The 22185-nt window shown below is 34.1% G+C and overlaps 1 protein-coding gene across 1 annotated transcript in view; it reads right to left on the bottom strand.

Annotated features, from left to right (window-relative positions):
- Positions 1 to 8212: 8212 nt before the first annotated feature.
- The window catches only part of LOC111624153 (zinc finger protein 341-like), a 53774-nt gene continuing 39801 nt past the window's right edge, over positions 8213 to 22185 (bottom strand). Inside the window, exons 7-9 of the mRNA XM_023366949.1 lie at positions 21681 to 21815; positions 21368 to 21567; positions 8213 to 11890 (exon numbers count right to left, since the gene is read on the bottom strand). Of these exons, the coding sequence (XP_023222717.1) occupies positions 10744 to 11890; positions 21368 to 21567; positions 21681 to 21815 (1482 nt within the window). The 3' untranslated portion in view covers positions 8213 to 10743. The remainder of the gene's footprint in view (positions 11891 to 21367; positions 21568 to 21680; positions 21816 to 22185) is intronic.

Genomic DNA, 22185 nt, shown 5'->3' with positions numbered 1-22185 from the left:
AGACATTCTACATGGGAGGAACTCTATGGCTCTTATGGTTTACATGGCTGACCCTGTCATCGAGGCGGCCTTCAACCAAGAAAGGGTCATCATCACCTCGCCCCACTCTGAGCATCTGAGGTGGTTGGAGGCTATTTCCATTTATAAATCTAGCCGCACCACCACGTCCATAAATTATAAAGAAAAACCGAATTTGTCTGTCACATGGCAGGCCCTCATAGATCGAATACCCACATCGAATGCGCATGTCCAATCCAACGATTTTACACAAGACATGAATTTGATTCTATTTTAAATATTCATGTTCTATTTTGTTCTGCATTCTGTCGTTCCTCTTTTTATATTGCCCGAGGAAGAACTATTAATGTTCGAAAACTTTGCGATATTTATCTGTCATATCACCCACACCAGTAACAGGTTCAAGGTACATGTTAAAATATGCATGTTATAAACTAACATATATAACAAATTATTTTTGTTTGTTATTTATTATAAAATTTAATGTTAAATTAAGTATAGTGTCAAACAGGCTTTATATGTTTACAGTATTATTCGCAACTTCTGTACCTAACCATGTGCATTTTCCATAGCAACTTTGTGTGGTCATGCATGTACAAAATTTTAAATAAAAACAATTAACAAAATGCTGGATTTAGATATTATTTTAAAATTGAGGTAATTTTGATCTATAATTTAGATAACAAAAATTTTTGGGAATGAAAGATTGGAAAATAAATATTTTGAATATTCATGTGTATGATTTTGTTTTATTAATGTGCATGCGATTATTGAGAAAAACTAAAAATCATCACCATAAAGATAAAGATATGTTTTTGATAAAACAAAACTAAACATAAGCTATAGCTGTAGCAAGATGTGAAACTCTTGATAGCAATAAAAATATTCTAAATCTGGTAAGAGGGGATAATTCAAAAATCCAGAGCCAATAGATTAAAAGAACAAAATCTGGAAAAAAAAATGCTAAAATTTCAATTTTTAATTTCACTTTTTAGACACAATTACATTCTTAGATTCTTTGATGGTCACAGCAGTAAATACATTGAGCTCATCACCCCAAGAATCCCAGGTTAAAATTTGAGTCACACTCATAAATTTTTACGAGCAGTTTGGCCCAGATATATTGACTGCCATCCATCAAAATCAACCTGTCGCGTTGTGAATCGGACCCATGGCACTGATCTTAGCACCAGGCAAGCAGGGCACTTGTCAAGCTTGCATTTCTGCATCTCCTTAAAATTAAATGAATTTAGTATAATAGTTGAGTTATTAAAATTTTCAAACACATTTTAAAAACTGTATTACACTTGTCGGAAATTTACAATAGAAATCAAAATCAGCAGAATTGTAAGAGGCTGACAAAAATGTAGTTTTCTGAAAAGTTCAAAATTTCATCCTCTATAATCCCCAAATTTTTAAAACGTCATTCTGATACACCTTGTATACACATACAGAACTTCATCACTACTATGTTATGTTGCCATTGTACTGTTTGAAAGAAATCAAGTTTCTTACTAATACTGGTACATAAATATATGAAATATCAATTGCCTATAGACAAACAAATTTCAAATTTATTAGTTGTAAATTTTGTGTTTTAAAACCATTTGACACTATGCCATATCATCAAATTTCATAATAAATGACAAGTACAGGGTGGGCAAAAGGTCCATAAAACTTTAAACATTCATAAACAATGGAAAAATTATCAGAATGAAATGAGATTTATGTTATTAAGTATTGTTGACACAGGATTTTCATTGACAGGAAAAAAATTAATTCCAAAAATCCCAAATGGCATTGACATACAAAAGTAATGCAAATGACAATAAAATGACTTTCAATGCAATTATTAGACAAGTATTTAACATAGTTTTGACATTAGTTTTGACATAGTTTGACATTAGACAAGTGGCTCTTTGCATAGACGTTTGCGGCTCTTCGGATATAAACTCCAATTTCACCTCATCTCAAGCAGCCTTATAACTTTTGAGTTTATGAGATAGAGCCACCGAACAAACTTCGACTTGTATGGCGTACTCTCTACCACTCTTTAGCCCGTCCGTATATGACCACACTCGTGTTGATCAATATGAGTCGCATGTGAGTGGTAGCATTTGAAGCATATCTATATATATAACCCACTGAACGCATGTCCGTCCATCCCACGTCTGTCCGTGTAATGTTATGCCAAAAACGACCACTAGAGGCACCCTGTCATATTTCACACATTTAAATTAACAATATACAGTGGAACCCCGGTTAACGAACGTCCTGGTTAACGACCAAATCGGTTAACGAACTTTTATTTTGCAAAAATTTTGTCTCAGATAACGAACGTAATGGTATATTGTATCAAATTTTAGTTGGTGTTAGGCCTGCGCGAGTTAAGCATTGCTTTTCCGAGTGTTTGAGCTATACTTCTTTTTTTTCAGTTTTGTGATTTATATATTTAATTAATATGGTATCAAAGAAAGGAAGAAGTCATAGTGGCAATATAAAACGACAATGCACTATCGCATTTGAGAAAAATTTTGATTAAAAGAGTAAGACAATCAACTTTAGATCAATTTCTTGTTCCTTACGGAAAGAGTTTGTTTCATTGTTAAGTTATGGCAACGCAATACTTGGGCGATTTGACTAGGGTGAAATGCCTTCTGGGAGGTGTTTTTAAGGGAAACTGGCCCCTATTTAGGCGTTACAGACGTGGAGAAATCCGGGAAAACTCCACGTAGCCAGCCCGTCTCAGCAAGGTGCGAACCCACGAACGAACTCCCTGTGTTCAAGGTACGAAGACCACTTAGCCACTGGTGGGTTTTTACCGAAAGAGACTTCGACTCAAAGAATCTTCCGATGAAGTGCTACCCGTTATTTTTTTGGAGGGGATTCCCCTTCTAATCATTAAGGTTCGTATATCTTCACTTTTCTGCCACCAACTACAACAAACGAAGGTATTTTTANTTTTTCTTCATCATGCGCTGCATTAAAACGGTTCCGAAATTAGTTAATTAATCCAAAAATCCGATATATAAATCAATGATGATTATTATAAAATAATAAATCGCTTATATTAAAAGAGCATTTAAAAAAAAAGTGAATCTTAAGCATGGAGTAGAAATATTGACATTTGACCCATTAAAAACTTTTTTTAACTGGGGAAAAATTCATTTCCTTTCGATATATTTAGTGTAAAAACTTAGTAAAAGAGGACATAAATAAATCTTGTATCTCCTACTTTTATAAGACAAAATGTTACGGAGAAAAAAATCAAGAAACCGCTAAATGAAGTTGCTCTAAATTATAGATTTTTCTAGGACACGTCTCGAGAAAAAACCGACTTCCTCGTTTTGTTCTCCCCTTTTTAATCGCGCAAATTTATTTGGTAATTGTGGGCGGATACTAGAACCAGTCGAATGGCACGCAAATGACAAATAACCAAACGAGTTCATTAATTCCCCTCGTTACTACGCGATTCGTTGTTGACAGAAGAAAAATATCGCCATTAAATCGAAAACATTCGAATGTTATAAGCTTCCTTATTGTACGTTTAAAAATCTAGACGAAAAAATTTACGCGGTAACCCCTATTTTTTACGACACAGTCGTAAAAAATGGGGGTTACCGCGTACAAAAAACCCGTCATTTTATTGCTCGTTCGTGTACGGTGTTATCCATTCCAAACTTCCATTTTCAGAAACGTAGACTCAATTTATAGCATTGAGCTTATAAAAAATCGGGCGACTCGCTTTACGACGGATTTTCCAACAATCTATTGGGCCAAATCGCGCGTAAGTCGTAGGGTCGTAGGTAGGCGGGCCACAAATATTTTGTATAGGCTACTTTACGTACGATAGAAATAGGCCTAATTTTCGTTTAAGTCGTGTGTCAGATATATTCGGGGGTAGAATTTGGCCCGGGACAGAATTTTGGGCACCACTAAATTGAGCCGTACATGTGGGAATCTGCTGTATTCTAAAGGCGATTACGCTAAAAATTGAGCAAAATTATGAAAGATGTGGAAAATGTTTTTTTTCAAATTGGATGAAAAAAATAGACGAAAACTGCGAAAAATAAGGCATGTTTTGCTTACACGTGCATAAATTTATACGAAAATCAACACACAAAACTTACATTAGCTTTACCGTCTAACATCAGTTTAAGTGGAATCTTTTTGGAAGAGACTTGGTCCAAGTCTTGACGATCGTCTTTAGGAGCTTGACGTGGCAATGCTTGATAATCATCTATGACCCGTCTCTCAACACTTTCCTACGTAAATTCATATAATCCATTACACGTTTATCTACAAACTAACAATGATCGTCATCTAGAAAATATCTTATTCTATAAATTAGTAACTAATGCACACTATACGGTAGAAGCTGACATTATAGAGATTAATTTCTAGACGTTATCAGCGCCTACATAAACGTTATTCTAGAGTTAATCGAACTAGAAACTAATATCCTCGATATAAGTATATAACTGAAGGTTCGGCCCTTCAATTCTTGAAAGCGACATTAGTGTTTTATTCTACAGGTTAACTATAATTTAGAGTTGACGTACTCTAGACTAAAAGTTAATTAACGTCTTTTACACGAAATTCATTCTATTAATTATAGAACTAGCGATTTATGTCGTAAAATCCCGCATAAAAGTTGAAAATAACGACGATAGGACGTGGCCGACGACAGCAGCAACCGAAATCGCCGTATCCAGGTCAAAGTTGGAATTTTCCACGACCGAAATCTAGGCTAACTGCAACGATGTCGAATGCATCGTCGCCATTCCGATAATAGGAAAAATAGGGATTCCCACCGACAAGTAATGATGTTGCTAGGGTCATTACTCCTTAAAGAAACGGGAGAAACTCCATAAATCTGAAAAAATAAACACTAAAATTCCCGACTGGTAGATGATCGTATTAGTAATTATACTTACGTTAACGGGGCAACTACATTTTGTATTTGTTTGAAGATACAATGCGAGAAGGACGATGATCCCGACGATGATGCTGACGAAGATGAGGGTGGTGGATAGAATTCGGGCGATCTTTATGGAATTCGAATAGGGTTTCTGATAGGCCTTCGAAAAACATCGAATAATTATTATCGTCGAAATGTACAAATGTAATTTATGATTTTAAAAAGTGTGTCTGTATGTCTAGTCGTCCAGTTTAAACCGTTTTGAAGCTAAAACGGTGAAGAACGTTCAACATAAAGGCACTCTCTAATTGCTTCTACAACAAACAGAGAAAAAAAAGATATATATTTATGCATCTATACTACCCCCAAAGGCCAAAATTTTACGCAATTTATTGACGTTTAATACATTTTAAATAATATCGAAAATTTGAATGTAATTTGAAAAATTCCTCGGGTCGGCATCATCGATAATTTCGGTTAATGTCTTCGAATTTCATTTAAAATAGTTCTTTATCGACGTCATTAAATGAATTTGTGCTCGTTTTGTCAAACATTAACATATTTAACAGATGAACGAAAGGCATCCATAATGGAAGAAGGAATCATTTAATGTGTTCGTCTTTATTCGTGTTCGTCCGTGCGAGATAAAAGTATTTCACAAAATTCTCGTCACGCTTCTTTATTCCTTAATGTATTTCCTATAATTTAATACGAGCCAAAGGAGATGATTTTTTCCATTATAAACCATTGGATTTTTTACGAAATTGGAAATTTGTAATTACAATTGAAGACAATGTGTCGTTTTACTGTCATCTATGATTTTCCAATGCTACACTATGTACAACTTCATTGTGAGCTTTACGTTAAAATAATAGAACACGTATCACTTCCCCACCATCTATAATTTTCCAATAAAAGAACAATGTACCGTGCACGAATTTCGTATCGGTGACCTAATTTTCATTTCCTCCTTATCCTTATCGAAGGATATCGCGTGTATTAATTTAATCTGTCTTTTACCTATAAAAATACTTTCTTCTCTTAATCCCATTCAACATCCCTCCACAAATCCAAACTTGTAATTGGAAACGGAACAAGAAACAATTACATAGGAACGTACTCAGACTGTAGAATCGTAATAAGTATCCTATATTATTTTCGTGTTATTAACAATGTAAGGCTCGTTACACCGTTTTCTTCTATATAAATTAATTTCTTTAATCATCCCTAGTGTATCCGACAATTTCGCGCATTGTTAAATGCCAATTGCAAGCAATCGCAATTACCCTTCAAAACCGTGAAATTTTATGAATTACCGATTGTAAACACAAGAATTCGAAGCATTTTAATGATAAAAACACCGATATTTGTTATAATAAGCGAATGAACACTAGTAGTAGTGTCATCACTATCAAAAACATAGAACTTACCGGAGGTGGTAGATCGCTACCGGTGTTACTCTGTGTATCTGATACGAATTCCACAGAAGTATCGGCTTTTTCGTTTTCGGTCATCCTCCCGCTACGTGCAGACAGACAAACTGACTTTGTAGAAAATGGAACGAGTCGACGGGTTGCGCTTATAACCCTACATACAAAGTACGTTCAACCGTTTCTTTCTACGCTCCATTTAGATACAACAAACTAATTAATAAGACTACAAAACTGGTTTTCCCGTTGAACTTAATATAGAAATATAGAAGACGTCCCGTTATAGACGCAAACAATGGATATCGACCCGTTTATAGTATTTTTATACACCCTTTTTTTTCTACAAGCAAATTAAATTTCGAAAAAAAATTGCCTCTATTCGTCGATTTTTCTTAGAAAGTCCTCCCAAAACCGACTTTTAGAATGCAATTTTTCCACTTTTTGTCATTTGTGTCGTATGCAAATTAGGACCTCGTTTGCTTTCGGCCTTTCCTTAGATTTTCTGCACGAAATTCGCGTGTAAAACGGTTAAGATTTTTGTTTCTAATTCAAAATATCAAATTCCAGTTGCAATTTTTCATCCTAAAATTCAGTAACGTTTTAGTAATTTATTCAAAATTAAAATTAAAGAAACGTATCAGACACACAAAAACGATGAATTCCGTTAAATTAAATACAATCGTACAATAAATTTTTACTAAACTAATCAGTTCGAAATAAGAATTGCGGGTTATAAAATCGAAAATATGGTAAATTTGCATAATAATAAACTGATATTTTTTTTTACTTTTCGACAAACTTTTATGACACACACACAAACGGACAATTTTTTTGAAAAATAACACGCATTAAAATTGCTTAGCCGTAAGACATTTTTGCAAAATTTACATTTCATAAACATTCTTTCGCGGATGAATGAATTTTATTTTAAAGTATCACAGGAAAAAGACACCCACCCATTAAAATATTCTTTTTTGATCTAAATAACTTTTAAATATCGATGCGAAAAGGAAGAAAAACAAATTATTTTTGTAATAAAATAATGATAATTGAATAACTGAAAGATGAATTTGGACACGCTTTCTTCACTTTAATGGTCATTTTGGATGATAAAGCTTTAAAAATCTCTTCAAGAGAAAATGTGGAATATAAATGTATTGTATAATTAACTGTTAATTATACAATATATAATGAAGAAATGTGTGAAGTCGAATATACTTTACAAAATGGCCATTAGTGTAGAATATGAAACACGAGAAACTTGAAATCTGGAAGAAAAATTATGGGATGTGAACTGTTAAAATTGACCAATTTAATTAAATGCTATAAAATAACTACAAAACAATTTCATAATTATTTTGATTATCAACTTTATTTTCAGAAAATTCATTGAAAGTTCATCAAATTTTTAAACATTTCTTCCTTGAAAAAAATTTACAAATTCCTAATTAATGATTTTTCTCTTGTCTATTTATTACAATTTTATAAAATATATATATAAAAGTTGTAAAATTATTAACATGAAATTAAATGATTTAATATATCATTACCCATGATCGAGAATAATTTTGTATATGAAGAATTATTAAGAGTTTAAACAATCATCTACCAATTGTATGTGCCGTAATCCATATCAAAATAAATTATTATACAAACGGTAAATTATAAGACTTATTTTCGTATACGTTGGGTACTGGAAAATCTTCAAAACGTCAGTTTATCCCATGGATCCAGGATGATGGATTGGTGGAATATTCGAGTTTTGGGCTTTGTGGTCAAAGGAATGGTCCTAGATTTGAAGTGTCTGCTAACTTAAGTATTGTAAAATTATCTGTCTTTTTTCCCTTTTATTAATTTTTGGAGGATAGAATTTTATAAGGTTTGTTCACACAATGAGAGATCAGTATATAAATTTTTAACAGTAATTAAAAGATAACAGGAATACTAGGAATACTACTTTAAGTACTTGAACAGTATTTCTTCTTGTTGAAGAATTGAAATTGAAAGAAACAATGGAAGCTGAAAATGTGGAAGAAGTGTATAGAGGCCAGTCTGAAGGAAGAAGTGAACAAAAGAAAGGAATAAAGACAAACTTCCTCTTGTTTGCTTTCTCTCTTGATAAGGATAATGAATAGCAACTTCACGCAGGATATGGAAAAAGCTAATAATGATAATGAAGTGTTCCTATCTGAAAGTATTATTGGCTTTTTGTTTTTCTTTCGACAAAATTGGCCTTTTCGGTCGGAAGAGCCCGAAGAAAATATGAGATCCGTATCTTTACCGCCTCTGCGACTCGAATATCCCAAATTATATTTATTAAAATTGCTTGTTGATTTATGTCTTATAAAAATCATCTTTAAGTTATAAAGTTAATTGGGAAGCCTACGAAGCGTGATCGTTCATTCTCTTTTTAAGACAAGAATATAAAACATTGAAAAGATACAACTATTCTTCCAGAATGAGACATTTCTAAACAGAAACTGCTCTTGGTATCAATAAAATATCATGAAAGTTATGCAGATTCTACACTGGCATATCTACTAATACAGCAGCCTTGATTTAAATCTTTAAAACTGCATTAATCATAAATTTATCCAAAAGAATTTATAATATGCATAGTATTCGTATCAGAAGATTTGCAGTTGGTTCTGTGAACAGTCAGCAATCCGTGTTGACAATTATTACGTATCTATATTAAAAAAAATAACTTAAATTCGAGTATATTTTATGATAACTAAACTTTTCTATCTCTTACAAATAAAATGCTTGCTAATTTAAAAAGCGGCATTTGTTTGGCTATTTACAGCTTCTTAAGTGACGGCGAACCGTTTTATTACAATTTATTCAGAAGGAAGATAAAACAAATTAGGTGCATTTTTTTGGAATTAATAAAATTACTCCTCGCTCCAGTCTATATTTCATACGTGAAACTGGCACGAGCAAGAAATTCTACGCTCGATAGCTTATGATAGAATGGCGACGATAACCGATTACAAAAATGTGCAATTTTTGCAAAGCTAATTTTATAAGGCACATTTAAACAGATATAAAGGACTAGCTTGTAGATCTGTAACATTTTTGGAAAATTTTCTTATAATATAGATAAATTATATAACTATATTGCACTCTTAAGTGAATTTTATACAAAATTCTATGAAAAAAATTTATTAACTGTACCAGTTAAACATTTAGTGCCTTTATTAACACTTTCACCGCAGACAAATGAGTCATATGACCCTCACCACATATGATAATGGCATGATTTTGTGCAAAATTTTTGATAAATTGCATGCATATAACTTTTCAGATGTTATTTATTACTACCTGGAAGTATAAGAAACATGGTAGAAATTAATGTTACAATCGCAATTATATTCGAGCTTACTTATTTAAAATCTTTCAACAAAGTGGAAATTTCCCATTTTCTTAACAAACAGGGATTATATAGATAATTTGAACTAAAAAAACTTGTTCGTTTTTTAAAAATATGGGAATTTCCACTTTCTCAAAAGATTTTAGATAAATAAACTCAAAATATAATTGAGATTGTAGTATTATTATAAAAAAATTGCTGCAAGAAAGATAAAATTGCAGAGATTTTTATTGCCTAGTTTCATATTTTCCCACAATGTATTTAATTATAATGCTTTTTCATTTTGTTCTTCAGTAGATGTCAATGACTCGCTTCTGCATCATCACATATACAGTAATTCCATAAATATTGCTCTAAATGAAAAATATTTCATTCGTAATCTGCCTATGATAGATTGAAATTTGATGCATCTTTTTCTTTCGTGATGGCAGCAAAAATGTTAAAGCAAACTCTGCATTTTTGCTTTATGACATCCATTCACATTAGGACTAAATTCATTTCTCTAGCTACAAAACGACAATACTAAAACTTCCAGTTTCATAGAATTTATATGAAATTTAACATCAAAATTAATTATGACAGCTTTCAATAAAACTATTTCTAATTTCGTACCAAATTTCTATATAAATGAGCAATAAGGTAACTAACTGTCTTATTATAGAAGTTGCATGTTATGTATGAAATATACAGGGAAAAACTTAGTCTTTGTTGGAAATGACTCAATTACAAATAATCTTGATTGAGAGTTTTGGGCCGCTCTATACATAAATTGTGTTGTTACGAGTCTGTCGAGACACAAAATCATAACAAAATATATAAAATAATCTCAAACGACAAAAACTTACTCCAATTATATATCAAAGAAATTCTGCCACATAATTCAATTTTATCTTCCTTCTGTTGTAAGCATAATTTGCTAAAATAAAATAACTATTATGTATAAAACATAATTTATGTATAATGAAATAATTTGCTTATAAAGGAATGTCGGATGTGAATTATCAGCTAACTGCGGTTTCGGATGGGGGCAAGACCACAGTGCATGCGATTTGGGTGATGTGCGAATCCTGAATTTCCATCACTTCCGTAGAATCTTGACTTATCAATGATACCTGAGATATATTATTAGATAATGTGACGTTATTGGCATTATCTATGTGAAATTTATTGGTGATGTCGGATGAAGACGATGCACTTATGATGTTCAAATGTTCGGCTTTATGCGTGAGAATGGGTTGGAACTGACCGTTCGTAACGGCTACCGGTAAAGAAATTTCTGTTATTTCCCCAGATCCTATGTTTTCGTTGGTGGATATTATTTCTATGTGGGCCGTGGGAATGTCGTCGTCCACTATGTCCGACAAGTCGCTGTCGGGCATACTTCCGGATTTTGTTTCTTGTCTTTGCTCCGTTAAGTTATTCATTTTCTTCAGTTGACCCTGCCTTCTAGTCATCTGAACATTATTACCTCTGTCAAAGTTTGTACATTTTAATTTCCTAGGTCGTCCCCGATAAAACTTGTGATCCAATCGACGTTTCCGTACGCTAACCATTTCTGTACACTGGTGATTTTGTAAAGAATTTTCCTGTTCAAAACCTCTTCCACATTGTTTACAATAAAATGGACAATTCTTTTCCGTATGAATCTGTTCGTGATCCCGTAAGTGAGATTTTCTAGTAAAATTTCTACCACACAACTTACACATGAAAGGTTTGATACAACTATGAGTCAAAATGTGTGCTTTTAATTTGTCGGGTCTGTTAAACTCTTTCGGACAGCCTGCGAGAGCACGAAAAGGGCACTTCAAACGTTTAATGGGTTCGTGAACAAGATAGTGCCTCTTTAGTTTATCTCGTCTGTTGAAGGAAGAACCGCACTGTTCGCACATGAATGGTTTCGCTCCACTGTGCGTTAGCATGTGTACTTTTAAATAGTGTTCGGTTTTAAATCCTTTACCACAGTCTTTACAGATGTGTACGTCCGAGGTTCCGTGCGTGTGCAAGTGACGTCGAAGATATCTTTCGCAGGGAAATATTTTATTACAAGAGACAAAAGGACAGGCATAATTATGAGACGAAGTAGCCATGTGATGATCCAGAGCGGCAGGTGTGGCATACTTGTTAAGACACTGAGAACATCGAAAAAATCTGAAATAAAAAAAAAATTACGTAAAATTTTCATTTCAGTTTAATTTCATTGTAATTTCGAAAATTAAATATTTATTTTAAAATTGAGGTAATTTTGATCTATAATTTAGATAACAAAAATTTTTGGGAATGGAAGATTGGAAAATAAATATTTTGAATATTCATGTGTATGATTTTTTTTTATTAATGTGCATGCGATTATTGAGAAAAACTAAAAATCATCACCGTAAAGATAAAGATATGTTTTCGATAAAACAAAACTAAACATAAGCTATAGCTGCAGCAAGATGTGAAACTCTTGATAGCAATAAAAATATTCTAAATCTGGTAAAAGGGGATAATTCAAAAATCCAGAGCCAATAGATCAAAAAAACAAAATCTGGAAAAAAAATGCTAAAATTTCAATTTTTAATTTCACTTTTTAGACACAATTACATTCTTAGATTCTTTGATGGTCACAGCAGTAAATACATTGAGCTCATCACCCCAAGAATCCCAGGTTAAAATTTGAGTCACACTCATAAATTTTTACGAGCAGTTTGGCCCAGATATATTGACTGCCATCCATCAAAATCAACCTGTCGCGTTGTGAATCGGACCCATGGCACTGATCTTAGCACCAGGCAAGCAGGGCACTTGTAGAGCTTGCATTTCTGCATCTCCTTAAAATTAAATGAATTTAGTATAATAGTTGAGTTATTAAAATTTTCAAACACATTTTAAAAACTGTATTACACTTGTCGGAAATTTACAATAGAAATCAAAATCAGCAGAATTGTAAGAGGCTGACAAAAATGTAGTTTTCTGAAAAGTTTAAAATTTCATCCTCTATAATCCCCAAATTTTTAAAACGTCATTCTGATACACCTTGTATACACATACAGAACTTCATCACTACTATGTTATGTTGCCATTGTACTGTTTGAAAGAAATCAAGTTTCTTACTAATACTGGTACATAAATATATGAAATATCAATTGCCTATAGACAAACAAATTTCAAATTTATTAGTTGTAAATTTTGTGTTTTAAAACCATTTGACACTATGCCATATCATCAAATTTCATAATAAATGACAAGTACAGGGTGGGCAAAAGGTCCATAAAACTTTAAACATTCATAAACAATGGAAAAATTATCAGAATGAAATGAGATTTATGTTATTAAGTATTGTTGACACAGGATTTTCATTGACAGGAAAAAAATTAATTCCAAAAATCCCAAATGGCATTGACATACAAAAGTAATGCAAATGACAATAAAATGACTTTCAATGCAATTATTAGACAAGTATTTAACATAGTTTTGACATTAGTTTTGACATAGTTTGACATTAGACAAGTGGCTCTTTGCATAGACGTTTGCGGCTCTTCGGATATAAACTCCAATTTCACCTCATCTCAAGCAGCCTTATAACTTTTGAGTTTATGAGATAGAGCCACCGAACAAACTTCGACTTGTATGGCGTACTCTCTACCACTCTTTAGCCCGTCCGTATATGACCACACTCGTGTTGATCAATATGAGTCGCATGTGAGTGGTAGCATTTGAAGCATATCTATATATATAACCCACTGAACGCATGTCCGTCCATCCCACGTCTGTCCGTGTAATGTTATGCCAAAAACGACCACTAGAGGCACCCTGTCATATTTCACACATTTAAATTAACAATATACAGTGGAACCCCGGTTAACGAACGTCCTGGTTAACGACCAAATCGGTTAACGAACTTTTATTTTGCAAAAATTTTGTCTCAGATAACGAACGTAATGGTATATTGTATCAAATTTTAGTTGGTGTTAGGCCTGCGCGAGTTAAGCATTGCTTTTCCGAGTGTTTGAGCTATACTTCTTTTTTTTCAGTTTTGTGATTTATATATTTAATTAATATGGTATCAAAGAAAGGAAGAAGTCATAGTGGCAATATAAAACGACAATGCACTATCGCATTTGAGAAAAATTTTGATTAAAAGAGTAAGACAATCAACTTTAGATCAATTTCTTGTTCCTTACGGAAAGAGTTTGTTTCATTGTTAAGTTATGGCAACGCAATACTTGGGCGATTTGACTAGGGTGAAATGCCTTCTGGGAGGTGTTTTTAAGGGAAACTGGCCCCTATTTAGGCGTTACAGACGTGGAGAAATCCGGGAAAACTCCACGTAGCCAGCCCGTCTCAGCAAGGTGCGAACCCACGAACGAACTCCCTGTGTTCAAGGTACGAAGACCACTTAGCCACTGGTGGGTTTTTACCGAAAGAGACTTCGACTCAAAGAATCTTCCGATGAAGTGCTACCCGTTATTTTTTNTGTCTTAAAAATAATTTTTCTATCGAAACAAGCCCACATGCTGACAACATTTCCCACATAAACTGCATTTCATTCCAATGATTCTTGAAATTTTTTAATGAATGTTTATAGTTTTTACAGACTTTTTGCCTACCCTGTATAAAATATGCATGGTAAACTTCTACATTCAAAGAACTCTGGGATGAAATCAACATGTACCTTGAACCTGTTACCAGTGTGGGTGATGTGACAAATAAATACCATAAACTTTTTCGAACATTAATAGTTCTTCCTCGGGCAATATAAAAAAGGAATGACAGAACACAGAACAAAATAGATATTTAAAATAGAATCAAATACACGTCTCGTGTAAAATCGTTGGATTGGATATGTGCATTCGATGCGGGTAGTTGGCAATTAAAGATCGGCGGTGTCTATGAGGGCCTGCCATGTAATGGACAAATTCAGTTCTTCTTTATAATTTATGCATGTGGTGGTGCAGCTAGATTTATAAATGGAAATAGCCTCCAACCACCTGAAATGCTCAGAGTGGGGCGAGGTGATGATGACCCTTGCTTGGTTGAAGGCCGCCTCAATGACAGGGTCAGCCACATAAACCACAAGAGCCATAGAGTTCCTCCCATGTAGAATGTCTGCATTGTGCTCATGTATCCTGACTCCCAAGGAGCGTTTGGTGGAACCGATGTAAATAAGTTTCCTGTCACACCCGTGGTCCTTAAGAGGTATAGAGTAAACTCCTGGGAGTCTGTTCTGATCAGGGAAGTCTTTCCTGTNAGTTTACATGTTTGTTGCTGTAATGATAGATACTACGTTTTCCTACATTTTCATCAAAGAAAATTACTGTATATTTCAAATAAAATTACAAAAATTTCGGAGACTAGAACGAATTAATTGCATTTGCATTAATTTCTATGGGAAAAATTGCTTCGGTTAACGAACAATTCAGTTAACGAACGAAGTCGCGGAACGGATTGAGTTCATTAACCGGGGTTCCATGGTAAATTATTATTTACATTAACAGTATAAATTATTATTATTCATTTGGCCAATAGCCAATAACAATATAAATAATTCAGTATATTTGTAATAAGAATTTATTATTGTCACGGAATGCCTGTAACACGCACTAGGGGCATCTCTCTGGTACTTTTGTTATCCTGTTTCCATGACAATTTGGCTCTTCTCACTTGACAAACTGCCGACCCCGGACTAGGCTATAACACAATTTAGTCAAATAACAAGAGTGCAGCATGTCCTGATAGATGGGTGTTACCACACAGCAAGTAGCATTTTCCAATTCCAACAATGTGGAAGGACTTGATTGAAACACTTAGGAATTTAAATACCTCATAATCAGATATCACATTGAAATTCATTTTCATTGTCATCTGCATGTCAACACCACCTATTGATGATTTTTGGAACTAATTTTTCCCTATTGTAAAGAAATGATTCTAAAAATTTTTTTATGCAACATATCCAGTTGTGGAACTTTTACTCGAATTGCATAGCTATAGGCAAGTAAATAGCTTAGAAGAAAATGAAGACGGCAAGAATATTTTTATTTGTATAAGTCTGCATTATTTGCATATTTTAGAATATGTCTTAAAAATAATTTTTCTATCGAAACAAGCCCACATGCTGACAACATTTCCCACATAAACTGCATTTCATTCCAATGATTCTTGAAATTTTTTAATGAATGTTTATAGTTTTTACAGACTTTTTGCCTACCCTGTATAAAATATGCATGGTAAACTTCTACATTCAAAGAATACTGGGATGAAATCAACATGTACCTTGAACCTCTTACCGGTGTGGGTGATGTGACAGATAAATATCATAAACTTTTTTGAACATTAATAGTTCTTCCTCAGGCAATACAAAAAAGAAACGACAGAATGCAGAACAAAATAGAACATAAATATTTAAAATAGAATCGAATCCATATCTCATGTAAAATCGTTGGATTGGGCATACGCATTCGATGCGGGTAGTTGGTGATTAAAGATCGGTGTCTATGAGGGCCTGCCATGTGATGGACAAATTCAGTTCTTCTTTATAATTTATGGATGTGGTGGTCTGGCTAGATTTATAAATGGAAATAGCCTCCAACCACCTCAGATGCTCAGAATGGGGAGAGGTGATGATGACCCTTGCTTGGTTGAAGGCCGCCTCGATGTCAGCGTCAGCCACATAAACCACAAGAGCCATAGAGTTCCTCCCTGGTGGAACCGATGTAAATAAGGTTCCTGTCACACCCATGGTCTTTAAGAGGTATAGAGTAAACGCCCAGGAGTCTGTTCTGATCGTGGGAGTCTTTCCTGTTATGGAGGATGTCCAAGATGGTCGGACATATTCTGTACGTGATTCTAATGCAACATTTGTTGGCAATCTCCTTATATAACGATGCAACGTATGAATTATACGTGATGGGGACCCATCAGTACAAGACCACTGCATTCAACACTTTAATCAGGAGGGCATTTTCTCATTCATCCACTCCAGGAACTCTAGCCACCAAATTAGCACATATTAAACATGTAGCAACCAACCATGGGTACCCTAAGCTGATCCGTAGACTGATTAATCATTACCACTGCTCCATACATGGGTCCGCCATCCACACCCGTGGCAACAACCGACCGGAAGAGAAACACGGGTCCCCATCACAAATAATCCGTACGTTGCATCGTTATATAAGGAGATCACCAACAAATGTCACATTAGGATCACGTACACACGTACAGAAGATGTCCAACAATCTTAGACATCCTCCGCAACAGGAAAGACTTCCCTGATCAGAACAGACTCCCGAACATTTACTCTATACCTCTTAAGGACCACGGGTGTGACAGGAAACTTATTTACATCGGTTCCACCAAACGCTCTTTGGGAGTCAGGATACGTGAGCACAATGAAGACATTCTACATGGGAGGAACTCTATGGCTCTTATGGTTTACATGGCTGACCCTGTCATCGAGGCGGCCTTCAACCAAGAAAGGGTCATCATCACCTCGCCCCACTCTGAGCATCTGAGGTGGTTGGAGGCTATTTCCATTTATAAATCTAGCCGCACCACCACGTCCATAAATTATAAAGAAAAACCGAATTTGTCTGTCACATGGCAGGCCCTCATAGATCGAATACCCACATCGAATGCGCATGTCCAATCCAACGATTTTACACAAGACATGAATTTGATTCTATTTTAAATATTCATGTTCTATTTTGTTCTGCATTCTGTCGTTCCTCTTTTTATATTGCCCGAGGAAGAACTATTAATGTTCGAAAACTTTGCGATATTTATCTGTCATATCACCCACACCAGTAACAGGTTCAAGGTACATGTTAAAATATGCATGTTATAAACTAACATATATAACAAATTATTTTTGTTTGTTATTTATTATAAAATTTAATGTTAAATTAAGTATAGTGTCAAACAGGCTTTATATGTTTACAGTATTATTCGCAACTTCTGTACCTAACCATGTGCATTTTCCATAGCAACTTTGTGTGGTCATGCATGTACAAAATTTTAAATAAAAACAATTAACAAAATGCTGGATTTAGATATTATTTTAAGNCACACCCGTGGTCCTTAAGAGGTATAGAGTAAACTCCTGGGAGTCTGTTCTGATCAGGGAAGTCTTTCCTGTTGCGGAGGATGTCCAAGATAGTCGGACATATTCTGTACGTGATCCTAATGCGACATTTGTTGGCGATCTCCTTATATAACGATGAAATGTACGGATTATACATGATGGGGATCCATCAGTACAAGACCACTGTATTCAACACTTTAATCAGGAGGGCATTTTCTCATTCGTCCACTCCAAGAGCTCTAGCCACCAAATTAGCACATATTAAACACGTAGCAACCAACCACGGGTACCCTAAGCTGATCCATAGACTGATTAATCATTACCACTGCTCCGTACATGGGTCCGCCATCCACACCCATGGCAACAACTGACCGGAAGATGAAACACGGGTCCCCATCACATATAATCTGTACATTGCATCGTTATATAAGGAGATCACCGACAAATGTCACATTAGGATCGTGTACAGAAGATGTCCGACTATCTTGGACATCCTCCGCAACAGGAAAGACTTCCCTGATCAGAACAGACTCCCAGGAGTTTACTCTATACCTCTTAAGGACCACGGGTGTGACAGGAAACTTATTTACATCGGTTCCACCAAACGCTCCTTGGGAGTCAGGATACATGAGCACAATGCAGACATTCTACGTGGGAGGAACTCTATGGCTCTTGCGGTTTATGTGGCTGACCATGTCATTGAGGCAGCCTTCAACCAAGCAAGAATCATCATCACCTCGCCCCACTCTGAGCATTTCAGGTGGTTGGAGGCTATTTCCATTTATAAATCTAGCTGCACCACCACGTCCATAAATTATAAAGAAGAACTGAATTTGTCCATCACATGGAAGGCCCTCATAGACACCAATCTTTAATCATCAACTACCCACATTGAATGCGCATGTCCAATCCAACGATTTTACACAAGACATAAATTTGATTCTATTTTAAATATTCATGTTCTATTTTGTTCTGCATTCTGTCGTTCCTTTTTTTATATCGCCCGAGGAAGAACTATTAATGTTCGAAAACTTTGCAATATTTATCCGTCATATCACCCACACCAGTAACAGGTTCAAGGTACGTGTTAAAATATGCATGTTATAAACTAATATATATAACAAATTATTTTTGTTTGTTATTTATTATAAAATTTAATGTTAAGTTAAGTATAGTGTCAAACAGGCTTTATATGCTTACAGTATTATTCGCAACTTCTGTACCTAACCATGTGCATTTTCCATAGCAACTTTGTGTGGTCATGCACGTACAAAATTTTAAATAAAAACAATTAACAAAATGCTGGATTTAGATATTATTTTAAGAATTATCTTGATATTCATATTGAAAGCAACTTATTTAATGAAATTAAAATATTTTTCAACATTTGTTGTGAAAATTTATCATGTATAACTTCAATGTTTAAGCATGGCATGTAAAATTAGAGTTTATTTCCAAATTTGCATATAGCTTTAAGAATCTTATGAACACTTCCAACTACTAATGCCTCTATGCTCTGCAGAGAGAGAGAGAGAGTGTGTGTGTGTGTGTGTAGTTCTTCTAACTTAATATTAATAAAAAAAATTACCTAAAAACTTCTATGACTCAAGAAACATTGTCCAATTTGGCATTATTGTCTAATGTCTATGTGAAACAAAGTTATGATATAATTAATGATTTTGCAGAATAAAAGACAAAAAAAGTAAAATTTTTTGAAATAACTAGAAGAACATACCCCCTACTGACTTTACTTACTTATTCAAAAACTTCATAATGACAATTTGTCAATTACACACACAAACAAACAAACAAACAAACAAACAAACAAACAAACAAACAAACAAACACGAACGCAAGTATGTATGTATGAATATGGGCTAATGGTCAAGCAGGTATGAGTTGGGCTAATGGTTGAGGGTTGTCAGTTAATAAAGGTGGGAAAGACTGATGTTTTTAAGTGAAAGGGTCTTACACAAATCCAAAGTCCTATCATCCACTGATTTTGAAATGACTCATAAGCAGTGAGGCAGGATGATGGCAGCAGTGTACCCATGAATATCAGGACTTAGTGGTGGTCTCCAGTGGGTACCAGCTTTCACTGTAAACAAATTCAGGGGTTCAGTCTGCAGATATATGGCTGCAGGAGGGCCAAGCAGTCTGTGGTATATATACCAGATAGCACTCAGTCCATGAGCTTTGCTCACTTGTTCAAAAATTTTCTGATAATTCTATCTCGCTGCCACCATTTCTATTTTTTTTTCCTCTGATGGAAAAGTGTCATAATGATTTTAAGTATTTTATATATAACATATATTATTAGTATATNACAAAGTTATGAATAATTAATGATTTTGTAGAATAAAAGACAAGTAAAATTTTTTGAAATAACTAGAAGAACATCCCCCCTACTTACTTTACCTACTTATTCAAAAACTTCATAAAGACAATTTGTCAATTACACACACACACACACACAAACAAACAAACAAACAAACAAGAACATACACACACACATGCAAGTACGTATGTATGAATATGGGCTAATGGTCAAGCAGGTATGAGTTGGGCTAATGGTTGAGGGTTGTCAGTTAATAAAAGTGGGAAAGACTGATGTTTTTAAGTGAAAGGGTCTTACACAAATCCACAGTCCTATCATCCACTGATTTTGAAGTGACTCATAAGCAGTGAGGCAGGATGATGGCAGCAGTGCACCCATGAATATCAGGACTTAGTGGTTGTCTCCAGTGGGTACCAGCTTTCACTGTAAGCAAATTCAGGGGTTCAGTCTGCAGATATATGGCTGCAGCAGGGCCAAGCAGCCTGTGGTATATATACCAGATAGCACTCAGTCCATGAGCTTTGCTCACTTGTTCAAAAATTTTCTGATAATTCTATCTCCCTGCCACCATTTCTATTTTTTTTTTCCTCTGATGAAAAAGTGTCATAATGATTTTAAGTATTTTATATATAACATATATTATTAGTATATACATATAGTAGATTATACTTCACTGTAAATTTTTAGATAATAAATATACAAGTTTTTATTTTAATACCTAATTATCAGTTCATTACTGTTAACAGCATCTAAAAAATTTTGTTATAATTTTTTAGAATATATTTCTGCCCAGCCGAAATGGCACATAAAGAAGTAAGGTTATCTGTTCCCAATTAGATGTTTTCAATAATATCAACTATCACTCTTCTTCTACAAACACCAGGAATGACTCTGCTCTCCTATGCTTGTATTTGTGTCCTGATAGCATAAGAGAATTTATTATTTATATCTGACATAACAGATAAAGTTGAAAAAGAAAAATTCTTGATTATATCTGTAGTATTTTGATTTATAAAACTTAATAAATCTGAACTGCATTAATCGCACCATTAAAAAACTATATTCAGAATTGATTTTCATTAAACTTTAACTAGAAAGTCTTCAAAATTGCAAAAAATAGTCTAAGAGTAAAATTGCACGATGTTACAAATGTTAAAGTTTATCTAACTCTCTTTTCTTGAATAGTTTGCATAATTTAGTGAAATTTTCAAAGACACTTTACCTCGGTTGTGTTCTGGTTCCACGATTTGGAAACAAACTGTGGGAATACTGGTGGGCTCCCAATTCGTAGAGAGTCTGAAATGTTTTGTCACACTGATGACATCTGTAGGTCATTTCGTTCTCATGCGATTTTGTATGTTCCAGAAAAGGATCCAAATCGTGAAACATCTCTCCGCATGTGCTTAATATACATTTATACACCTATAATAAAATTTTAATAAAACCGCTTTAAAAATTATTATAATATTGTTAATAAATATAAATGAATTTTAAAATTAAATGATATTAAATAATTTTATTAATTTTATTTATACCTTTTCTCTTTTATGCTGCTTCATATGGCTCTTCAATACAAAATAAGACTTTCCAGTAAATTTACAATATGGACAAACGTAACCATTTTTTAAAGATGGAGTCTTCGAGGCATTTTCGGGTTCCATAGCATCATTCTACGTACAATTAATACTTATTCTATATGAATTCTGGAATATTATGCAGTAGAAGTTTGTTAATCTACATTCAATGGCATCCTCTGGCAGTGAAATGTCACAAACTCTATATATAGTTTATGTTGTATTGTATCAATCATTTTTTTTATTAAAACTAGTACAAGTATTTTGTGTGCAATAATGTACGTGACAGATGTATTTTCTTTCCCACAGACCAACAGGAGAACAGAATACCTAAATACAAGTTTCTCATACCTGGATTGTATGTAGCTTTTATGACCTGTGTACATATAATACATGCTAGGGTTTCTCATTTCTTGATTTTTTGCTTGCCCTGGAATTCTAGGAAAAAAGTGCACTGTCTCCCGGA

Source organism: Centruroides sculpturatus, unplaced genomic scaffold (genome assembly GCF_000671375.1).
Source record: "Centruroides sculpturatus isolate CEXI.00-Female unplaced genomic scaffold, Cexi_2.0 scaffold380, whole genome shotgun sequence".
NCBI classification, from domain to species: Eukaryota; Metazoa; Arthropoda; class Arachnida; order Scorpiones; family Buthidae; genus Centruroides; species Centruroides sculpturatus.
This window is presented reverse-complemented; position numbering and strand designations above follow the sequence as displayed.